Raw genomic sequence first — 19,478 nt, forward strand, 5'->3', positions numbered from 1 at the left:
TTAGAAAAAGGCAGCCAGGGACAGATCTGGGGAAGGTACATTCGGAGCACAAGAACTGTAGCCGCAGAGGCCGAGATGGGCCCCGTGTGAGGAACAGAAAGAAGGCAGCATGGCATGAGTGAACGAGAAGGAAGAGTGGATGGACAGAAGGTCAGAAACACAGGCAATGTGTTAGGGTGACAGAGAGGTGTCCCCTAATAAACTATTGGGATATAAAGTTTCCATCTGAAAATTAAGTTCAGAGCTTAAATGAAAAGATTATCTGTAAATACGACTATGTTACTCTTCCACAACGACCCGGACCTGATCACAGGGAGGCCCGACTGGAAAGTTGTTATAACTTAGAAAACTGAAACATAATGACACCATCTGGGAAAATGCATTCTGCACCAACAGGAGCCTAAAGGTGGCAGGGTGTTAGGGTCCATCTGGCCCTGAGCAGGCCAGAGGCAGGTCCCATCTGGACGACATGGCTCCGGTCACTGAGAAAGCACTGTCCAGCAGCACAGGGATAAGGTGCCAGACCTCTTGGCACACGGACCAGCCGGCACCCCGTCCACTGTGACGGGCCACTGGAAGGAAAATGGCCCTCGTCAACATGAATGCACTGACGTGTGGTTTATGTGCTCGACCACCGTAAGTTTGCATGTGGGTCAGGTACCCTGGGACAATTATAAAACCAAGTGTAGAATTTTTAAAGCTAATGATTATGAGGCCCTGGACCATGAAGGATATGTTGCCGTAACGCCATCTTCTGAGAGGCTGATTGTACTCACTGAACAATGTTTTCTCATTGGTACCGTTTTAATACAAGTTGAAACATGCTTACTCTGATTTGATGGATGGATTTGTACTTTTCTGGAACGGATAATTCTCCAACAGACTTTATTATAGCTACTGCTTTGTTGTCCTCAGGAGGATCGGAACTGGTGCTATAGGACCCGTTTTCGTCGCTGTCCGGCATCTCCTCCTCCTCTTCACTGTAACTTTCATCAGAATTCTCATTTAGAGGAGATTCTGAACTTTCTTCTTTTTTAGGTTCATCCAGTTGAAAGAGCTCTGAAAGCATGTAATTGGCCGAAGCAATGATCTTATAAAAAGAAAAAAAAATATGTGTGACCGTCATCCGAGCCGAGCAGTCCCAATGGGGTGAGCTTCACCACTGCGTTCACACACTGGGGGTCTGCACACAAGCTGCCCCCCTCTGGAGACTGCAGCAGCACACAGAGAGGTGCTCCCCATTCCCAGTGGCCAGAGCTCTGAATGCGCTCTGCTGAAGTCCCATGGGCTGGTATTTCCTGCAATTAGTCTATCCCAGCCCTCGCTTCAAAAAAAAAAAAAAAAAAAAAGCGCAGCAAGTGTATTTCACCAGAGACAAAAGTTCTCACATGTAGAGTGTCATAACTATATTAGCAAGAATATCCTTCCTACCAACTGAGAAAACAGCATTTTTCTTCATAGGCTATAAATCAGTAAGAGTTTATCTTTAGTAGGCAACTAATATTTACTATGCCATCTATGGTTCCGGGGGAAAGTCCCCCACTGGCTGAATGAGAGCAAAGTCCATCCTGGCATCTCTTAAAATGGGCACGTACACATGACTATTTTTTCCACTAACACGCGCCATTGAGCGATTCCTAATCGCAGGCACACAACAGCTGCAACCCCACTCTCTAACCGCCACACGAACTATCCAGTACCCGCTGAGCGCCGCCACTTCAATCAGACATTGCACATGGTCACACGCTGTTTTTTCTGCAAAAACAGTTTTCTGTTGGTTTGGTCCCTAGAATGATCTTTAAACTGGATGTGGCTACAATAAATATCAACTTGAATCTTAAAAAAAAAAAAAAGCATACATACTAGAGACCTCCTCTGATTTAAATAGGCTACAACTAGCCTTACACCAAAAAACACAACGGTGGAATCCAGACAGCTGAGGTGCGGTAAAATTGTGGACCGTACTGAGAGACTCTGTAAAGAGATGCCTTTAACCATCATACACTGAAGCATGGAAGGGGAACCTTATTTTTGCCAACAGTGATTAGCAAGATCCATGTGTGTAAACGGATCGATCGTAAGACGCTATACAATAGGCTTCCGTCTCCAAGCAGTGATAAAACAAGGGGAAAGCACTCCTGTGAGTTCTGCAGCTACAGGACAGTGCTGTTCGAGGAGAACGCAACGCGAGCCACGTGCAACACTTCAGCTAGTCTCGGGGCCACGTTAAGTATCTAGTGGACGTCAATAATGTATTCAATTCAGCAAACACGTAATACGTACACACAGTCTTCAAAAGTCCGTGTGCGTTTTGTACTTCAAGCGCACCTCAACTCAGAGCAAGCGCATCCCAGTGCCTGACAGCCCTGCCTGGCTCCCGGCCCGCCACTCCGGGTGAGGCGGCCCTCACGCCTAGGCCACCTTCTCCGTCAGGGCGCTACTGGGTTCCCACAAGCATGGAAACGTTCATCTTACTTGAGGATGTCTGCTTTTGTCCAACAATTTAAGACAATTGAGAAGCAATGTCCTGATAGTCCCGTAGTGTTTCTTATTTTGATTCTTCTTCATCATCATGTTGCAAGCAACCCTAAAAAAAAAGTTTATGCCAATTTTACTCCCCATTTATCGTTCTCTACAAGACTGAAATCTAGGCTCACTCCTCTCCCCTCCCAAGAGAGTGAGGGCCAGAGGAACCACCAGACGCTGTACTCCCCAGCCCTCCGAGTGTGTCTTGGCATAGTCAGTGGTGTGCCTTGGCTTGGACGGTGTGGCCATACACTAAATTTTACAAAAGGGTACCTCTTCACTTTCACGTCTGAGGGCACTCACTTGTGTAAGAGGATGGCCACCGGCATTGTGAATGGGTTTTGGTATTTGTCTTCAGTTTCTTCACAAAGAGTAGTGAGATCATAGAGCTTCACTATGTCGCTGCCACTGGCTGAAAACAAACAAACCAACCAACCTCACTGTATAGAAGTCACTCAAATCAATTATTATTTACTCAAGAATTAGCTCACCTTTAAATAGCCAATAGGTATGTCCTTCTTTGGTACAATTAGATTTCAGAAATGATAAAATATTCTGTGCAATGTCTTTTATGACTTTAGTAGAAAAATTAGAGTTTTCCAAGTCAGGAATCTCTTCTGTCTTTATCATTTCATACTTCTGTAAAACACAGATGGAAGGTAGTTTAAAAGAAAACCTAGGCAGCAACAGTCCTCTCATTAAAAAAGCAAGCAAATGTATAAATCCTGCGATTAAGAGACCCATGCAGCACGAACAAGATGTAACCAATGGTTTTCCATCTTCTGCTCCCACATTCCGAAGGAATCTGACCCACCCGGTGAGCAACGCTGGCGGTTTTACCACAGGAGTGATTTTCAGGGAACGAGCGTCACCAGACTGGGAACCACAAACGCAGGCAGGATCTCACTTCTGTCCTCACACGGAACAAACCTCACAGCGCTTTCTTCTAGTCTATCTCCCCCAGTGGCGTTCGGCTGGGAAGCGGGTAAACGAAGGTAGCCTTCACCCAGTAAGCTTTCCCCCTAGACGCTCGAAGCCCCTGGGCAGTTCCTCCAGGAAACACTACTTTTGCCCTTGAACTGTGCACTCTATCCCTTTACAGGAATGGAGCACCTGGGGCGGGGCGGGGAGGCAACAGTAAGAACAAGGGCTGCAGGACCCTTACCACCGCTATCTTCAAAGCACTGCGTGCTCTTTCCTAGCTTGTCTCCTGCTCACACTTCCCTAAACTCCCGTCACCACATTTCCTGAAGTTCTCCAAGACCAGAAACTCCAAATCAATTAGGAAACAGGATGAAACCCAGTCTCCTAAGGTTGGGTTTCATCCCTCGTGGTCCATCTAAAGCTGTCCTGGAATTCACCCAGCATCATTCGGGTTCTCCTCCCGTCTGGAGGCCCCCACTTTCACGTACAGGGGAAAGGCTCCGTGCTTGAGGGAAGCAGACTCTCGGTGGTGAACTCTAACAGGGTCTAACCTGTCTGCTGTAACGCCTGCAAATCAAAATGCTCGGCGGCATTTTAACGCTTTGCTCGGCCTGAACACAAGACGAAGCCAATCCAACATCCCCATCTCAGCTGACAATACCACCATGGTTCCAGTCCCCGAGCTGAGCCTTGGAGTTAAGTCCCTTTGATGATTCCCCTCTCCTCACCCAGGGCCTCTCATTAAACGCTGCCATTTAGGGTGACGGTATAACAGTGGTTCTCAAGCAAGGGTGTAAATCAGATCATCTACAAAGCTCCCGCCCACTCTGAATCACTGCAGCCCAAGAACCACTGGGCTACAGCACAATGGTTAAAAGCATGGCCTTGGTCAGAGGCAGGTTCAAATCCTGGCACCACCACTTACCAGCAATGTGGCTCTGGGTGACTCACTTGAGCTCCCTGATCCTCAAGTCTCCCTCTCCCTCAAAAGGGGATAAAGGTATATGGGCAGCTAAGAGTCAATAAGATCATCAAATAAGGCAATGCCTGTAAAGCACTTAGCAAAGTGCTTGGAACAAAATGCACGCAATAAACACTAGCCATTATGACTGCCGTCAGTTCTTAGGAAGCATGAGCACCTCATGTATCGACAGCATGGGCTCACGACATCACTTCTAAAAGCAGTGCATACCTAACCCGTCTTCGTCTCCAAATCCTCCTGATCTGTCCTGCACGCGTGCCTTCCTCAAATTAATATTCCAACCCAGGAGCCTCACGTCCCAGATACAAAGATTTCACTGATCCAGGTCACCAACCGAACTGAGTCCCACCTCCTGAGACTCTGCAATCTCTCCGCTATTCTGCTACAGGAACCCTGTGTTCCCTTCCTGGATTTACCATCACCCCCCATTTACTAACACGAGTCTTGTAAAATCCATCTCTTATTTTCTGGGATGCTAGCTATCATTCGAGATCAAGTTAAGATGCCACTTGTTCCACAAAGTCTGCCTTTCAGATCATGACACAAGTGACCCCACCCTCGTAAAAACATCCGCACTCTGTGTATTACACTTCCAATTCTTAGTCTGCCGCTTCCCACTCTCTCTTTGTGCACCGTCACTCCGCATGAGATACCTTTCTGAGGAATGACCACACTTACTCTTTGTTCCCCCCAACATTTTTATAACGGGGACAAAGTGCCACCTAAGCAGAACGTGCTCTATGGCAATGTGCTGCAGAAGCTATCCACCTCATGCCATGGTTGCTGCGGCCTCTCCCTGACACTGCACGCACGGAGCAGGGATCTGTGCGCTGCATAAGCACCTCCCGTACATGGACACTGCCAAGTAGCTGCTCGGGGCAGCTGGCATGACGGCTGGAGTTCTATGGCTACCAATGTGGGTTTGGTACTTTTACGACCTTCTCAAAAATCACCTGTAAAATTATGCTCCTGTAACATGTAGAATTCTGTCAACGACTCGAATGTGAAAATGCTCGAACTTCAGTCTATTTGCAGCTACCTTCCTTGCCAAAAATACACCTTAGACTTTGAGGGCCTTAAAAACCTTGGTGAGGTACTCTCTGCACCAATTTGCTCTTGAGAGATTAGAAAACTCACACTGTATCTTACCTGTACAATTCCATTTACATGAAAACACATCACAAGCTCTGGCACATTGCATATCAAGTTGTCCAACCAATAGTCAATTCCAGTTAGCACATTAATTGGTTTGTTGTTATCCCTAAAAATATACATTTCTAGTGTTATTTGGTTTAATTGAGACGTTCCATAATGAATGATCTGAGACTCATGTCTCCCGTTTAACTACGTTAACCTATTCTCCCTAGATGGAAAATGCCAGTTTCCTGTGCTGATGAAATAAGCACACGCAGCTCGCGTGGGGTGTTACATTTAACATCTTTTCATAAGCTCTGCTTGCATTTCTAACTGGTATCCGTAAGATTTCTGTAGGAACAGAAGGAAAGACGGTAGCAGGTGACTGTGGGCCTCCTGCATGCTCCTCGAACAACCTGAGGGGACAGGCCAACCACCGTGCACAGCAATGCCCGAGTGAGAATCCACACCGGCTGCCGACCGCCATGCACGGCAATGCCCGAGTGAGAATCCACACCGGCTGCCATGAACACACACTCTTGGCACAGGAGGAAAAATGCTCACAGTGAACAGGAAGCTGGACAACTACCTTGCTCACTAATTAATTAAGTTCTACTACATTTTCACAAGTTGCAGATGCAGACCTAAGAGTAGGCCAGTACAACAGACCTCTGACTCTGTTTAGCAAGGACTGTAACGAAAACCCCAGCTATAGGGCTTTCAGCACTTGCTGATAATAGCTCCTTTCTCACTGTGCCAATTCAACTGGCAAAGGACAGGGAGGGTTAAAAAAACTAGAGAGAGGCAGTGATGCCCAGACAGACAGGTGAGAGCAGACAGGCAGTGACTCTAAAGGAACACGAGTGCGGTTTACCTGAGCCGTAAGCTGACTGCGGGGTATCTGCCTCCTCCAAATATGGGCATGTTGGAGCCAACCAGCATATGTATATCTTCAAATGTCCACAAAATGTTCCGAACAAAGTCATTTTTAAGACCCTTTGATTTAAAACAGGCAAGATCATTATATAATAAACAGGAGATCGATAATTCCGCTCCCCCCCATGATCCACAGAAAGACTGGAAAAAGGAAAAGAAAAAGGAGACAAAGTAAATTAACAAGACAGGCTGTAAGGTCAGAAATATTTAGAGAGCGGTTTTCGGGATCAAGTGGGTTTTTTCCCCTATGAAGTCCAACCGGGACTAGTTTTCGAATAGCGAAGGAGATCGCAGACTCGTGTCTCAACGTGGGCACCGCGGCAGGCATACCTGACTGTTCTCCCCGTCATTGAACAGAGCAGTTAGGGTTTGTTCTTTAGGCGCTGAGGCCACATGCCCCACTATGTATGAGGGTTCAAGAGGCTCACCTCCCTGTGGAAAGTGCAAGGACAAGGAGTGACTCTGCTGCCAGAGGCTCTTACACACGGCCTACTGTTTAAGAGCCTTACCTAAGCACTCACAGCAGACGCCTCAAACCGACTTTCAGGAATCTGGCTAAGACACAGCTGTAGCCAGCTCTCGTCACTGTGACCTACACCCCCCTCAGCTACTACAGCTACTGTAACAAGCTCATCACACTAGTGTCTTACTCCAAAAAGACTCAAGATTATTTCAGCTTTCAAAGTTTTAAATTTTTCTCTTTTTTTGGGTGAATTTCAATACCACTGCTCTTTAGCCTACACCACCTCTACAAAATTAAACTATTCCCAAGAACCCCCAGCCATACTTTTGAGACTCCCGTCATGGCCCAGCCCGTTTGCATTTATTAACGTATTCCACAGGACGTGGTCCTTGGGACACTTGGTGGAAGATTTCCTGAGTAAGTTCTGGCAAATGCTAATTACTGCAGACTTGTTTTGGGGGAGTAACAATGCTTATTACCATTAAAAAAGCCTCTTATGGGTCCCACAGTAGACAAATCTACTTCACCTCCGTGTAATCCAACGTTCTCAAGTGTATTTAATCTCAGAACTCTTTATTCCTCATACGGTCTATGGAACAGCTTTGGAAAACACTTCTAGAAAAGGGAACTTTTGACAACGGGTAAACTGAGTTCACCACTCAATTTTCCGATCATTAGGGCAGCTGCCATTAAGAAACATTAGTTCTTCAGGTCGGTGCCACGACAGCCCCAAGACGAGTGTGCATGTGTGCACGCACACTGCTTTGTCCATGAACTCTCGCCTCCCCACTATGTGTGTGTGCAAACAGGCTTACGCCTGCCTGCGAAGTTAAGTGCATGTGTGACTCTAAGGCCAGGGCTGCAAGAGTGAATGTCCAGTGCTTCTGCTGCGTCCTGACTTCTTAACCCTAACGGAGCTTCCGACTTTACTATTTATTTATACGGCCAAGTTATTAACCTGTGGACCAGCTCCCAAAGTCCTATTTGCCAGGTGGTTGCTCCAGGGTCTGGGCTCTGGGCTACGGGCTACGGGCTACGGGCTACGGGCTACGACGCTCCAGCTACAGGTGTGTCCGGCTCTAAGACCACACCGGAGATACCTATTTCACCGACTACTGCTAACCCAGGCCTGAAACTAGCAGTTTCGGTTTGGGGAACAAGAATTCATGAGGTAGTGGCTTGCGAATAAAAATAAGTCCGTAAATGCTGAAATCTAGGCTGCATAACATGTTATGAAAAGAGCCTGCCAAAGATTATGTTCATGGCAGGCCAGCTCTTCCCGGGAACATGCCACTGCTAAGACTACCTGACTGCCCTGAGGCCCTTCCAAACGTGTGGAGGACGTGGACACAGCAGAGGGTGGCGAGCGACAGGCCTCTGCAGTCACCAAGATCAGCGTTTGGACCCTAGCTCAGATGCCACCGGCTGTGTGACCGCGGACAAACCTCTGCTCGTTATGAGCTTCAGTTTTCTCATCCGAAAAATGATACCATCCATACTGGACACATACGCAGCTCTGAGGATGGAAAAATGGTATACACGCACACACCACACACATGGTATGAAGTACATGGTACGAGACGCATTAACCAGGAACCAGCTCACTACCTCCACATGCCAGTCTACAGATCCTCAAAACCCTCCAGGACCTTGCATAGCGATCGCAACCCGAGGTGAGAACAGAATGGGAGAGGGGAGATGGGCGGTAGGAGACTGGTGTTTCTATCGTGAGTCTTCTGCACTGTGTGGGTTTTGCAGTCAAGGAAGACAAAAAGAACTTTTAAAAACTCCTTTGGTGAAATATAATCACATACAGGAAAGTGTGTAAAACAAATAACACAGCATAATGACTAAGTACAAAGCACAGGACCAGTGTCGCCAGCCCCCACATCAGGACCTGGGGCCTTTCTAGCACCCAGCCCCCCAGTCCCTTTTCACTCACACCACAGCCCACCCCCAGTGGTCACCACTGCACCAGCCTGCGTGCTAACTCCCTCCTTCCATTTCCTTAGTTTTTCCCAACTTAGGAAACTTATGAATTCATTACACAGTTTAATGAGATTTCTCCATCTTAAAATCTACTAAAGTTACAACCAAGTTAAATGTATTTGCTTCCTTGCAATCCTATCATTTGTCAAGATAGCAACAACCTGGATGAATAATTTGCACTAGGTGAGAACAATTTACCAAGTTAAAGATCGTATTTTTACCCTCTTCGAGTTTGTCAATATATTTTCCTGAAAACAGACATGTACAATTCACACCCACGGGATTATTTCTTTCTTTGATAGAAACAGCAATAAAGCTAAACGAGCAATAAGAAGAAACCAGACACTATTCCACTCTTTTCCTTTCTAAAAGCTTTATGAGACTGATGTGGGTTAAAGTCTCAGGAACTCCATCCAGAAAATCTTAAGGGTGATTTGAGGCCTGATAATCTGACTACAAGTTAAAGTCAGTATTCCAATTACAAACAAGTCTGAGTCAATATTTCATAAGCATTTACTATTCACCTGATGTCTAAAATATACTACATTTACTGTATATTATAATACTAGTGATTTTAAGGAGATAATCAGTATTGAGAATCATACTGGTGAGCTATTTTAAATGCTGATAAAAATTTTTAAATATTTTGATTTAATTAAAAAAATCTGATCTAGTCATTCATATCTCTTGTACATTCCATCTTGTAAAACTAAAAGAAGTGCTGTTTTCTGATTGGGAGACATGAATTGACAGAATAGTTTTTACTCCCATTCATCTATTTCTATTAACAAGATAATTGGTTTTGTCTTCATAAATGAGTTCACTGAAGTAGCATCTCAGCACGAACTCACCTGGCTGGAAGCACTGGGATCTTCGGAAACGGAAGCAGGCATGTCAAAGGGGGCGGGCCATGAAGCCCCGTCAGAGTCCTGCGTCTGAGGGGAGCTGGACGGTTCCTGCGGCTCCGCCGCAGACGGGACGGGCTGCGCGGCTCCATCGCCATTGATACTGGCCGCGTCGGAAACAGAAGGTATCACACTGCTGCTCAAGTTAAGCTCATGTAAGTCGACTACTATTTAAAAACTAGACTCTGTAATCAAACCTAAGTCTTATTTTTTAAAAAAAATATACGACATTGAGCCCTGGCTGGTGTGGCTCAGGGGATTAAGCACCAGCCTGTGAACCAAAGTGTCACAGGTTTGATTCCCAGTCAGGACACAAGCCTCGGTTGTGGGACAGGTCCCCTGTTGGGGGCATACTAGAGGCAACCATACATTGACGTTTCTCTCCCTCTCTTTCTCCCTCCCTTCTACTCTGTCTAAAAATAAGTAAATAAAATCTTAAAAAAAAAATAAGACATTGAAATGCCAACAATATCACAGTGGCAGGCCTTAGATTATTATTGTTATTGGCTTCACTTTTCAATCAGAATTTAATTTTCCTTTTAAGGTAACATGAGCAAGCAGCCCATACCTGTAATACAAAAACTTGGAAAGAATAGCCTTCTGGTACCAGTGCTCTTTGCTCTTCTTCTTCCTCTGCCACTTCTGGTCGATCAGTCTTTGATAAAACTCTTTCAGCCATGTCCAATCCCCAGTCTGAAAAACAGAAGAAACTGATCAATACATCAGAACCATCTGTTACCTATTACTCTTTTACCGGAAGTACTTTTTATTTTTTGAGTACTATTTCATAAATACATATTGAAGCACTTATCTTTCCAGATTCAACTCCCATCACTTTTAGAAAATCTCCCCGTCTTTCCCAGCCTCCTCCTTTCCCTAAGCCAGGAGAGCAGAGGTGACCCTTCGCCGTGACATCCTCTCCGGTGCCCGGAAAAGCTCCACTGTGCACAACGTACTGAAATGATCTGTGTGTGTGTAACACCAAAGCTGTAAGCAGCCGGGGAGCAAGGACTGTGATTTGGCCACTGTCAACCCAAGACCTGGCCCAGCAGCGAGCACATATGCATCAGACTGAACGGAACTGCGGTCTTTGCAAAGGGAATGACATTTACTTTAAACGCCAATTTAAATCGCAGTAACTTACCTTCCTGTAGCAAAGCACTGCAGGAACAGTCTTTAAAGAATAGCCTATGGGACTGGTAGAACCACAAACTATTTGCAAACAGCCCATGAAAAGTCACGCATAGAAATGGAGAGTAAGCCTTGGGGACAGCACCATGGTTCTTTTTTACAAGAGATCCATCATCAATATCTTGGGAGAAAACGTCATTTACCAATATAGGGTGAGAATCTCTGCTTTTAAGAGAACCTTTAATTCTAGTAACTATGGATTTGTAGGAATTGTACCGTTTCTCACATCTCCTGGCAGTCCTATTTCTTGAGAATCTCTTTAATGGAGACATCAAAGGGCTTTCCAAAAATTTAAACTAGTGCCTTCAACTGCAGGATTTCCACAGCTTCCTTCACTGGTGCCATCATTTTCCCCGCAAGAATCCTGGCTGTCGGTATCAGTAAGTTTCTTGCCAAGTCTCTTTCCTATTTTTTACCAAAGCTTTTTTTTATTATCAGTGAAACTTCTCATTTCTCTGTTGCTGAAGCACTCAAATTATGTTTCCACTTCTACCTTTCTTTGAAACAATCATATTTCTAAGGCCTTTAAGTTGTTAATGCTTTTCAGGTGGTTTTCCACCAAAAGCAGTACCTGCGACGACCTCATGAAGAGTTCCTGAATGTCCAGCTCATCTAACAGGAGAGTCCTTCCCACGCGGTGCACGGCCATGCTTACGTGGGACTTGCTGTAGGGGATCTTCAGGAGCTTTTTTATGTTCTTAAAAATTTAAGAGAAAAAAAGAGTTTAGAAAGATGTTTGTAGTGTGATTCAGGATCTTTCCATTTTTAACTTCATTCAATTTTAAAGCATAAAACCTTATTTGCCTAAGGTTATACAAACTGTACTTTACAGAGAGCTAAATACAAACACAAAGAAGACAGATCTTTAAAGCTTCAATCACCCGCACTTTACAAGTCACACTGTGTTAACCTAACTGATGCTCGCAGGTGTAGTTTTACATGAAAGAATTTCCTGAAGTTAAGCGATAGGTCACACTTGCACCGACCTAGGCTTTCAGCATACCAGATGAAACTGACCAAGGAGCAACTGATTTTGCTAGAAGCAGCATTTCTAATTCTCAACTGGTAACATACAAAATCATCCCGAACATTCTAATCACTTGTAACTGCCGGTTTTAAAATGCAACCACCACTATTAGTATTACTACCACTGCCAGCATTTGGGGCTTGTTCCTTCCTCTCTGGAAAAAGGAGACGTGTTCAAGAGTGTTACTTTAATGACCAAAGAGGCATTCGATAAGCAGACAGCTATCTACTTCCGTCACCAGTTTTCCAGGACCACAGAGCAGAGCACACTACGAGTGCCCGGCAGGGATGCCCTGATCACACTCCCCAATACGGACACTCACCTCCGAGTCCGAGACAACATCCACATCGTTCCCCACTGAATCGATGAAGTCATACGCCATCCCAAAGCTAATGGAGGGGAAAAGGCTGTGAAGGTCACGCGCATAATGACGCAGGCACAGTTAAGCACAGAACACCGTCATTCGCCCTTCTGGGGTGCACATTTGCCACCTCTGACATCTTTGACATCAGGGTGCCTGACACCAGTCCAGTGGACTAGTTTTTCCTTCTAGGTGGTATACACAATAACGGTGTTATGTATAGTCAATGGCAGCTTGGATTTGATAAAAGAGTAATAATCATGAGAAGCAATTCATAGAAACATCTAGAATAAAAACAATGGACAATTACGGTACTTTCATTTGTGTAACCACAAACCCCAAAAAATCTCCAAAAGAAATCAGTTCAAGATGTTATTCTTTTTAGGTGGGAAGGTGAGGAAAACAGAAAGAAAAACATTTAGCAGAACTTCAGTCTTTGGGACTGTGTTCCAAATAATATACAATACTACTCTTTTAAAACATATATTAAAAAAAAGTACACCCGACCCCAATTCAGCCAGAAGGAAAAAAGAAAAAAAAAAAATGTGCCAGACCCCACATGAGGCTCGTCTACAATCTACAAGCCTGACGTGCATCTGAGGTCAGCATTTTTCAGTGAGTGAGTGGCAGGGAGCCAGGACTCATACCCAGGACCACCTCACTTCACAGCTTGCTCTGATAACTTACTAGGTGGTCTGGGCAAGCCCCTTAACCTTTCTAGGCTTCAGTTTTGCCTTGTGAAAAGTAGTCAACAGCACCTAACTCGAAGGGTTGCTGTTAGAATTAAGTGACATCAACATGTAAAGTACTTAACAGAATGTACGTAGTCAATATAATTACCATTGAAATCACTCATAACATTTCACAGTGTTCACACATCCTAATTTATTAAGCCATTTGTCTAAAAGAAGACTTACGGACTACTTCCAACTTTCTGCTTGTAGGAATATTGCTACAAACAACATTTGCAAGTGTAACTTTTACCTTGAGTGGCACTAGGGCAATTCCCGAACCACTGGCTCCGAAGGTATTAATGCACTTAGGGCGCTCGCTGTGGACAACAGAGAGCCCCACACGCTCACCGGTCGGTAAGACTATGGACGCTCACACTTTAGTCTCAGTAAGACCCTAGGCTCCTCTCTCATTCCAACAGCACCAGCAGGGTTTCCAGCAAGTGCCAAAGTTAGGGTACAAGTCACCCACCAAGCTGGATTTCTGCGTGGAGCTTTTTCGGACCAGACAACCCAGGCCATTTAATGGAAACGCCCCAGGGCAGATGAGGCAGTGTCAGTGGCTTTCCCCCTCCCGTGTCACCGGGGCTCTGTAGTCACATATCCCAAAGGTGTGTAAATTGGCTAAAAATAAAGCATCTGACTGAATTTTAGGGGTCAAAATTCAGCTTTGTTGATAACGGGATGCAGACTTGAAAGAAGCATGCGCAATTGCTACCTTCACGTTATATAATCAGCAAGACCGGGCTCTGAAAGGCACACTAATGAGCATTACAAGCTAAACTGAAAAGCAAGGATCAGACTTGAGTGGCGGAGCGGGGCTTTGGAGCAGCAGTAAATACACCACTGACTGAGCCCTGCCCCGAGGGGCCCGGCTGGGCATGGTCCGCGCAGCCAAGGGCGGCCAGAGACACGCCCGGTCCGGGCACATCCTGGCTACGGGGCGGGTTCAAGAGGCAACCAGTCGACATTGCCCTCTCTAAAAATAAATTTTAAAAAAACCTTGGAAGAAAAGAACACACGAACCACTGGTTGAAGTTTACCTTGAAAATGGCTTGCTCTTCTTACTGTTGCCAAGAATGGTAGTTCCTGCCGGCCCCAGCTTGGCGCTCTCTCGCAACCAGTTGGCAGGTGGGAGTTTCAAGTCTGTCTTCTCTTCCAGGCGCGCGAACGCGGCTCGCGGAGGGGCCGAAGAGTACTTCACCACCGCGCGGCTCTTCACTTCGCTGCCTCCAAGACACTGAGCTGATCCCTGGTGAGCATATGGAACGCAACTTTAATGAGCACCCCAAGAACGAAAAGATCCCACCTTTTTATAAAAAGAAACCAAGGACCCGCTACATCAGGCTTCAGCAGGCTGTATGTCACGTGCTACTAATAGCACCTACACATGGGAGCATAATCTGTCACATTTAATTAGCTCTTTTTTAACAAAGTTGTTTCAAATATAAAACAGAAGTCAAGGAGTAGGATGGTTATGGTTATCAGCTGGGAAGCAGGACAACCAATCTACCTTTTACATGTTATTCATTGAAACTGGAGAAGCAGGAACCAAGGAGCGTCAACACTATCATGTTAACTAAATGCAACGTTCGATAAAACCTGTCCAGCACCAAAGACGTATTTTAATTTCAATACCACACACCATTTAGAAAGCAGTTTGAGGTAAGACAGTGGGTCTGAGTGAGCAAACGTTTAGTACCGAATCCTCTGACTCTCTGACTCTTGGCGGCGGCCCTGGGGGCTCCTCCCAGCCGCCACTTGCACCGCCCTCCCCGCAAGCCCAGGGTCGCGTCCGCGACACCCTACGCTCCTCTCACGCGATCCCCAGCAAACACTTAGCATCCTTCAGGTGTGCCCGGTCCCACCTCGGGGAGCTCCTCCCCGAAACCCTCTTGTCTTCCTCCTTCTTTGCACGGTTGTGCCACACTTTGGAAGCACGTACAGTTTACACGCACCAGCCTTGACAGCAGAGAAAGTGTCTAGCTCACCGATCGGTTTCCCAGGGGGTAACCAGGGCAACCAGGGTAGCTTCTGACACAAATGACTTGCAATACCTGGATACCGGACGACAGGCATACAGACTCAAGCCCCGTTTTAGGGGGCTGCCAGGGAGGCGCGGGGAAAGCGCCAGAGGCCGCCGGGAACCGTGACATCCCTCCCCGGCGGAACGTCCTGCGGTCACGCCCCGCGGACTCACCTGTGCAGAAGGTTCCTCAGCCTCCCCCGGGGGCAGTAGACTGAGTCCTCCGCGAGCCGTGGTCCCGGCCGGCGGAGCTTCGGCCCCGGCCTCCTTGGAGTCCCCCATCAACTCGGTCCAGAGAAGGCGAGGCGAAGCAGCACCCGAGGCGCCGCTACAGGAACCGGGGCCCACCTACGCGGCTGCACAGCAAAGAAGGCGCCAGAAACGCCCCAGAGACGCCCCAGAAACGCCCCTCGCGCCGCACTTCCGGTCTCTCACAGGAAGGATAACTGTGGCACGTCCAAATCTCGCGAGCTTTGTGCCAGAGGCCCGGCCGCGCTTCCCCCGGGGGCAGCCACCTTTGCGGCGGGGCGAGAGCTGTAGTGCGCCTGCGCCGTCAGAGCCACCCCTGAAGACCACTTCTCGCGGTATCTGACTTTTACACTCCACCCCCTGCGCACTGCTGGTCTTTGTTGGCAAATAGTTCTTGGCACTTGGGCTCGGGGCACAGTGGTGTCGCCGGGTCCTCGCTGCGGAGGCGGGGAATGCTGCTGTCCGTTACGTAATCTAGTGCAGTGTTAGCAGTCTTCTCTCCCCAGCCTTCAGTGCGCCCTGGGTTTACAAACGGGCTCACGAAGACGTGCCCAGGTGAGGGGCATTCAGCCTCGAGCCCGCCCCGCCTGGGGGGTCCTGTCTCCGCATCACAATGCCCGGGTGGACCGCAGTCCCGGGTGTAGGTGCAGCGCCGGGCTTCAGAGGCGGTGGTCCCTCCACAAGGTCTTTGCCAGGTGCCGCGGTCGCAGCATCTTCAGAGAGCCCGCGGTTTGTCAGGTCCCGGGCACTAGCCACGGGTGTTCCAGGTGGTCCAGGAAGCCCCTGGGGGTCGAGCTGACGGGCAGATTCTGATGCAGCAGGTCTGGGATGAGCCTGAGCGTCTGCATTTCTAACAGGCTCCCGGGAGAGGACGCCGGCGCTTTGGGTAGCTGGGAGCGAGAGAAACTGCCGGGGCGGTTTTAAGGCTTCGCAGGTTCTAGTAGGCTGTTTTACCCTCGGACTCCGCACCCAGTGTCATATCAAGCGTTGTTAAATAAAGCCACATTCGTCATAAAAATTTGCTTTGCGGTAAAATACTGGAAGTTTTTTTTTTTTTAATTAATTTGTCTTGCAGCTATACGGCTTCATCAATTTACATTAGGCTCTGATAACTACGTGCATATTCAGAAATCCTTGTGACCCAACGAGCTCAACTAGCAAATTGTTTTCAAATCGAGCAAAACATTTTTCAGGGTTGTATTTAACAAGGAATTTGATGTAATAGGACATTTTGTAGACACGTCAATATGTATTGATTTTGATATTTATAACTTTCTGTTGGTATTTGGCACCCAATTATTTTTTTGGTAAGCAATACATTGTTATTATAGTAAAAGAAATGAACACAACTTAAATATCTAATATTAGGAAGATGGTTAAGTCTACTTTTGGTACATAATACTATTGTGTAACCATTAACTTCTTTTTCAAGAACATTTAAATTGTACATGATATGACGTTGAGTGATAATATTTTAAAAAGCAAATACGCAATACAATCCTAACTTTAAAAACATGTCTATTGCTGTATTTATGTCCATAAAAACATGAATGGTGAGATGAAGTGATTTAAAATGTATTCTTTAAAGCTTTCTTTGTTTTCCTATTTCTTTCTAATTATGCATTAGAGGCACACCTCGTTTTATTGTGGTTAACTTTGTTGCACTTCACAGGTGTTGCGTTTTTTACAAACTGAAGGCAAAACCCTCCACCAGCAAGAAGGTGACAACTCGCTCTATCGCCATTCTTGCTTTACGATGGTGCTCTGGAACCAAACCCGCCACATCTCCAAGGAATGCCTGTATTTTATAGTAAAATGTAATTTTTAAAAAACTTTTAGGTATATATATATATATATATATATACATATATATGTGTATATATATATACATATATATATAATGAGCACCCCAAAATTATATATATATATAATTTTGCTTCTACTAGTCTTTAAATTCTATTGTTTTTATTGTATAATTCTTCGTAAGAAGGGGTTTCCTGAGGCAGCAGTAATTCCTTTCTCAAATGGATTGCAGACTTCTTGAGAAATAAGCGCCTGAGCTCTTGCTGATGTTGCCAAGTGGGACAGTGTGCTGGAGCAGCCTGCGAAAAAGGAGGGAAGAACGACATGGAGAAAGCCAGGAACTCAGCACCGACAGAGAGCCGCAGATGGGATCCTGGGAACAGAGGGGATGGGGGCAGGGGGCCGGGGTGGTTCAGGGGCTCCCTGATGGAGGGAAGTCTGAGGGGAGGCCGGGTTTCCTGGGGCCACTAGCAGGGCTGGGACGGGAGAGGTTTAGGTAGGGATAGAGGGTGGTCCCTGAGGGCAGGAGAAATTGGGTACACCTGAGTTATATAAAGTTTATAAATATATTCTTGTAGCTAGCTCTGAGTGCTTATTAATTTTTCTTTTCCCCATTCAAAACTTTTATGTGCTGTGGGGTTTTCTAAAGTTATTATCATTGCTTCTCATATAAGTGATTGAAATGTAATGTGCGGAAATGGATCATTACTTCCAGAATTGCACATTTTAAGAGGGTCATGTTCATCTTTGTATTGTGCCAGAGCCTGCCTCCCTCCGCCCCCCATCCCCCAGCTCCCAGCACCCCTCGGAGGATGCACTTCATCATTTGTGGCCTGCTCTGCACTGTGGGTGCCGTTACCCTGGGTCTTGTCCCCAGTCTGCACTCTCCCATTTACCTGCCTCCCCAGTGCCTGATGGTCTCTCTCACCACTTCAGAAGTGTTTGTTGAATAAATAAACTGCTTATAGTTTTCTGCTTATGGAACAAGTTGTTTTAGAAGTCAGTGTTGCTGGTGCTTTTCCTCTGCCCAGAATATCTTTCCCTTCCTCCCCTGGCTTATTCCTCTAGATGGCCTCAGGTATCATCCCTGATAGTTCATCCCGACACCCCCTTTTCTTCCCCCTTAGGGTCCCTTTCTTCGTTCCCAAAGCCTGTGTGTGGCTTTATCCCACACTTGTCACTTAACTGAAGAATGACCTATTTGTGTCTGCCCCCATTGCCGACCCTGAGCTCCTGTCCCCCTTGCCAACCCTGATCAACGGACAGTGTCCTGTGTGATCATCCCTGTTTTACCAACACCAGGCAGGCGCTGTTTTAGCCCGTAGGCAAGGCAGGTGGAAAGACTACTGCCAACAGGCTTTTAAAACTCCTATCAAAACGTTTGAGACATAAAAACAATGTCGTTGGCTCTGAAATATTTTTTAAATCTGCAAAATCAAAGCTAAAAATGCTTCATAAAGTATCTCCCAAATGTTTCAGTGTCAATGTCTTTAATTATTAAAGTTAGTATTGCAGTTTGTTCCACTCTAAAATTTGTAGGTTAGACTTCCTTTGATTACAAAAGTGCTCCCAGCATGCATGATTGCGGAGAAATCCCAATCAACTATAAAGTGATACAACCCACAGCATACAGTATTTTCCAAAGCAAATTTAGAAATCTTTTAAGAAAGCTATCCAGGAAAACAATGATATGTCAGGCAGATGTGCCTAGGGCACTCCGAGTCCCCAGACAGCACCACCTGAAAGAGGGGAACCATCAGGGAACAGTTGGAATGAGGCTCCCGCGGTCAGTTTGCCATAGTCCCCACTCCGTGGCCTGGTGTCACACCTACCCAGCCTCACCTGTGTACTCTGCATGCTGGACCTTGAAAGGCCCTGAGCTCCTGACTCCTGGTCCTAGATGTTTTGAGCTGGAGGAGAGATTCGGCGTCATCTGAACCAAACCCATCTGTCTTTAGATGAGAGCAATGCAGTCTAGAGAGGAGAATAGAATTGACGCGTATATCCTACAAAGCTAGTTAGTACAAAGGCAGGAATAGTAACCAGTTCTCACAGGTAGTACTCCCAGGTAGCCTTCTGAAAAGCTAAATGGCAGACACAAGCCAGTGGAACTTCAATTTCTTTCAGAATCACCAGAGAGACTTAAGCGAGGAGACCTGCAGCCGCCCCCAGAGTCTAAATCCGTACCTCTGAGGTAGTGTCGAGGAAAGTACATTTTTAGTGAGATTTAC

At 46.3% G+C, this 19,478-nt stretch overlaps 1 protein-coding gene and 1 long non-coding RNA gene across 7 annotated transcripts in view; one reads left to right on the plus strand and one right to left on the minus strand.

The window, feature by feature from the left end:
• Positions 1 to 15,615, minus strand: part of EDRF1 (erythroid differentiation regulatory factor 1) — a 31,787-nt gene extending 16,172 nt beyond the window's left edge. For 2 of the 6 annotated variants that reach the window (XM_045191526.2, XM_045191525.2), the window contains exons 1-13: positions 15,370 to 15,615; positions 14,213 to 14,421; positions 12,400 to 12,466; positions 11,622 to 11,747; positions 10,428 to 10,552; positions 9,806 to 9,995; positions 6,833 to 6,934; positions 6,441 to 6,562; positions 5,582 to 5,693; positions 3,018 to 3,165; positions 2,830 to 2,938; positions 2,476 to 2,587; positions 830 to 1,090 (exon numbers count right to left, since the gene is read on the minus strand). In XM_045191526.2, coding sequence (XP_045047461.1) covers positions 830 to 1,090; positions 2,476 to 2,587; positions 2,830 to 2,938; positions 3,018 to 3,165; positions 5,582 to 5,693; positions 6,441 to 6,562; positions 6,833 to 6,934; positions 9,806 to 9,995; positions 10,428 to 10,552; positions 11,622 to 11,747; positions 12,400 to 12,466; positions 14,213 to 14,421; positions 15,370 to 15,477 — 1,791 coding nt within the window. In that variant the 5' untranslated portion in view covers positions 15,478 to 15,615. The remainder of the gene's footprint in view (positions 1 to 829; positions 1,091 to 2,475; positions 2,588 to 2,829; positions 2,939 to 3,017; positions 3,166 to 5,581; positions 5,694 to 6,440; positions 6,563 to 6,832; positions 6,935 to 9,805; positions 9,996 to 10,427; positions 10,553 to 11,621; positions 11,748 to 12,399; positions 12,467 to 14,212; positions 14,422 to 15,369) is intronic. The other 4 variants (XM_045191527.2, XM_024555472.3, XM_045191529.2 and 1 more) reach the window with 4 other exon arrangements.
• A 179-nt stretch (positions 15,616 to 15,794) lies between these two features.
• Positions 15,795 to 17,541, plus strand: LOC112300239 (uncharacterized). Its single transcript, XR_006654824.3, has 3 exons — positions 15,795 to 15,999; positions 17,117 to 17,261; positions 17,435 to 17,541. It is a non-coding gene; the product is annotated as an uncharacterized lncRNA (long non-coding RNA).
• The last annotated feature ends 1,937 nt before the right edge of the window (positions 17,542 to 19,478 follow it).

The sequence above is a fragment of the Desmodus rotundus genome, chromosome 4 (genome assembly GCF_022682495.2).
Source record: "Desmodus rotundus isolate HL8 chromosome 4, HLdesRot8A.1, whole genome shotgun sequence".
Classification (NCBI taxonomy): domain Eukaryota; kingdom Metazoa; phylum Chordata; class Mammalia; order Chiroptera; family Phyllostomidae; genus Desmodus; species Desmodus rotundus.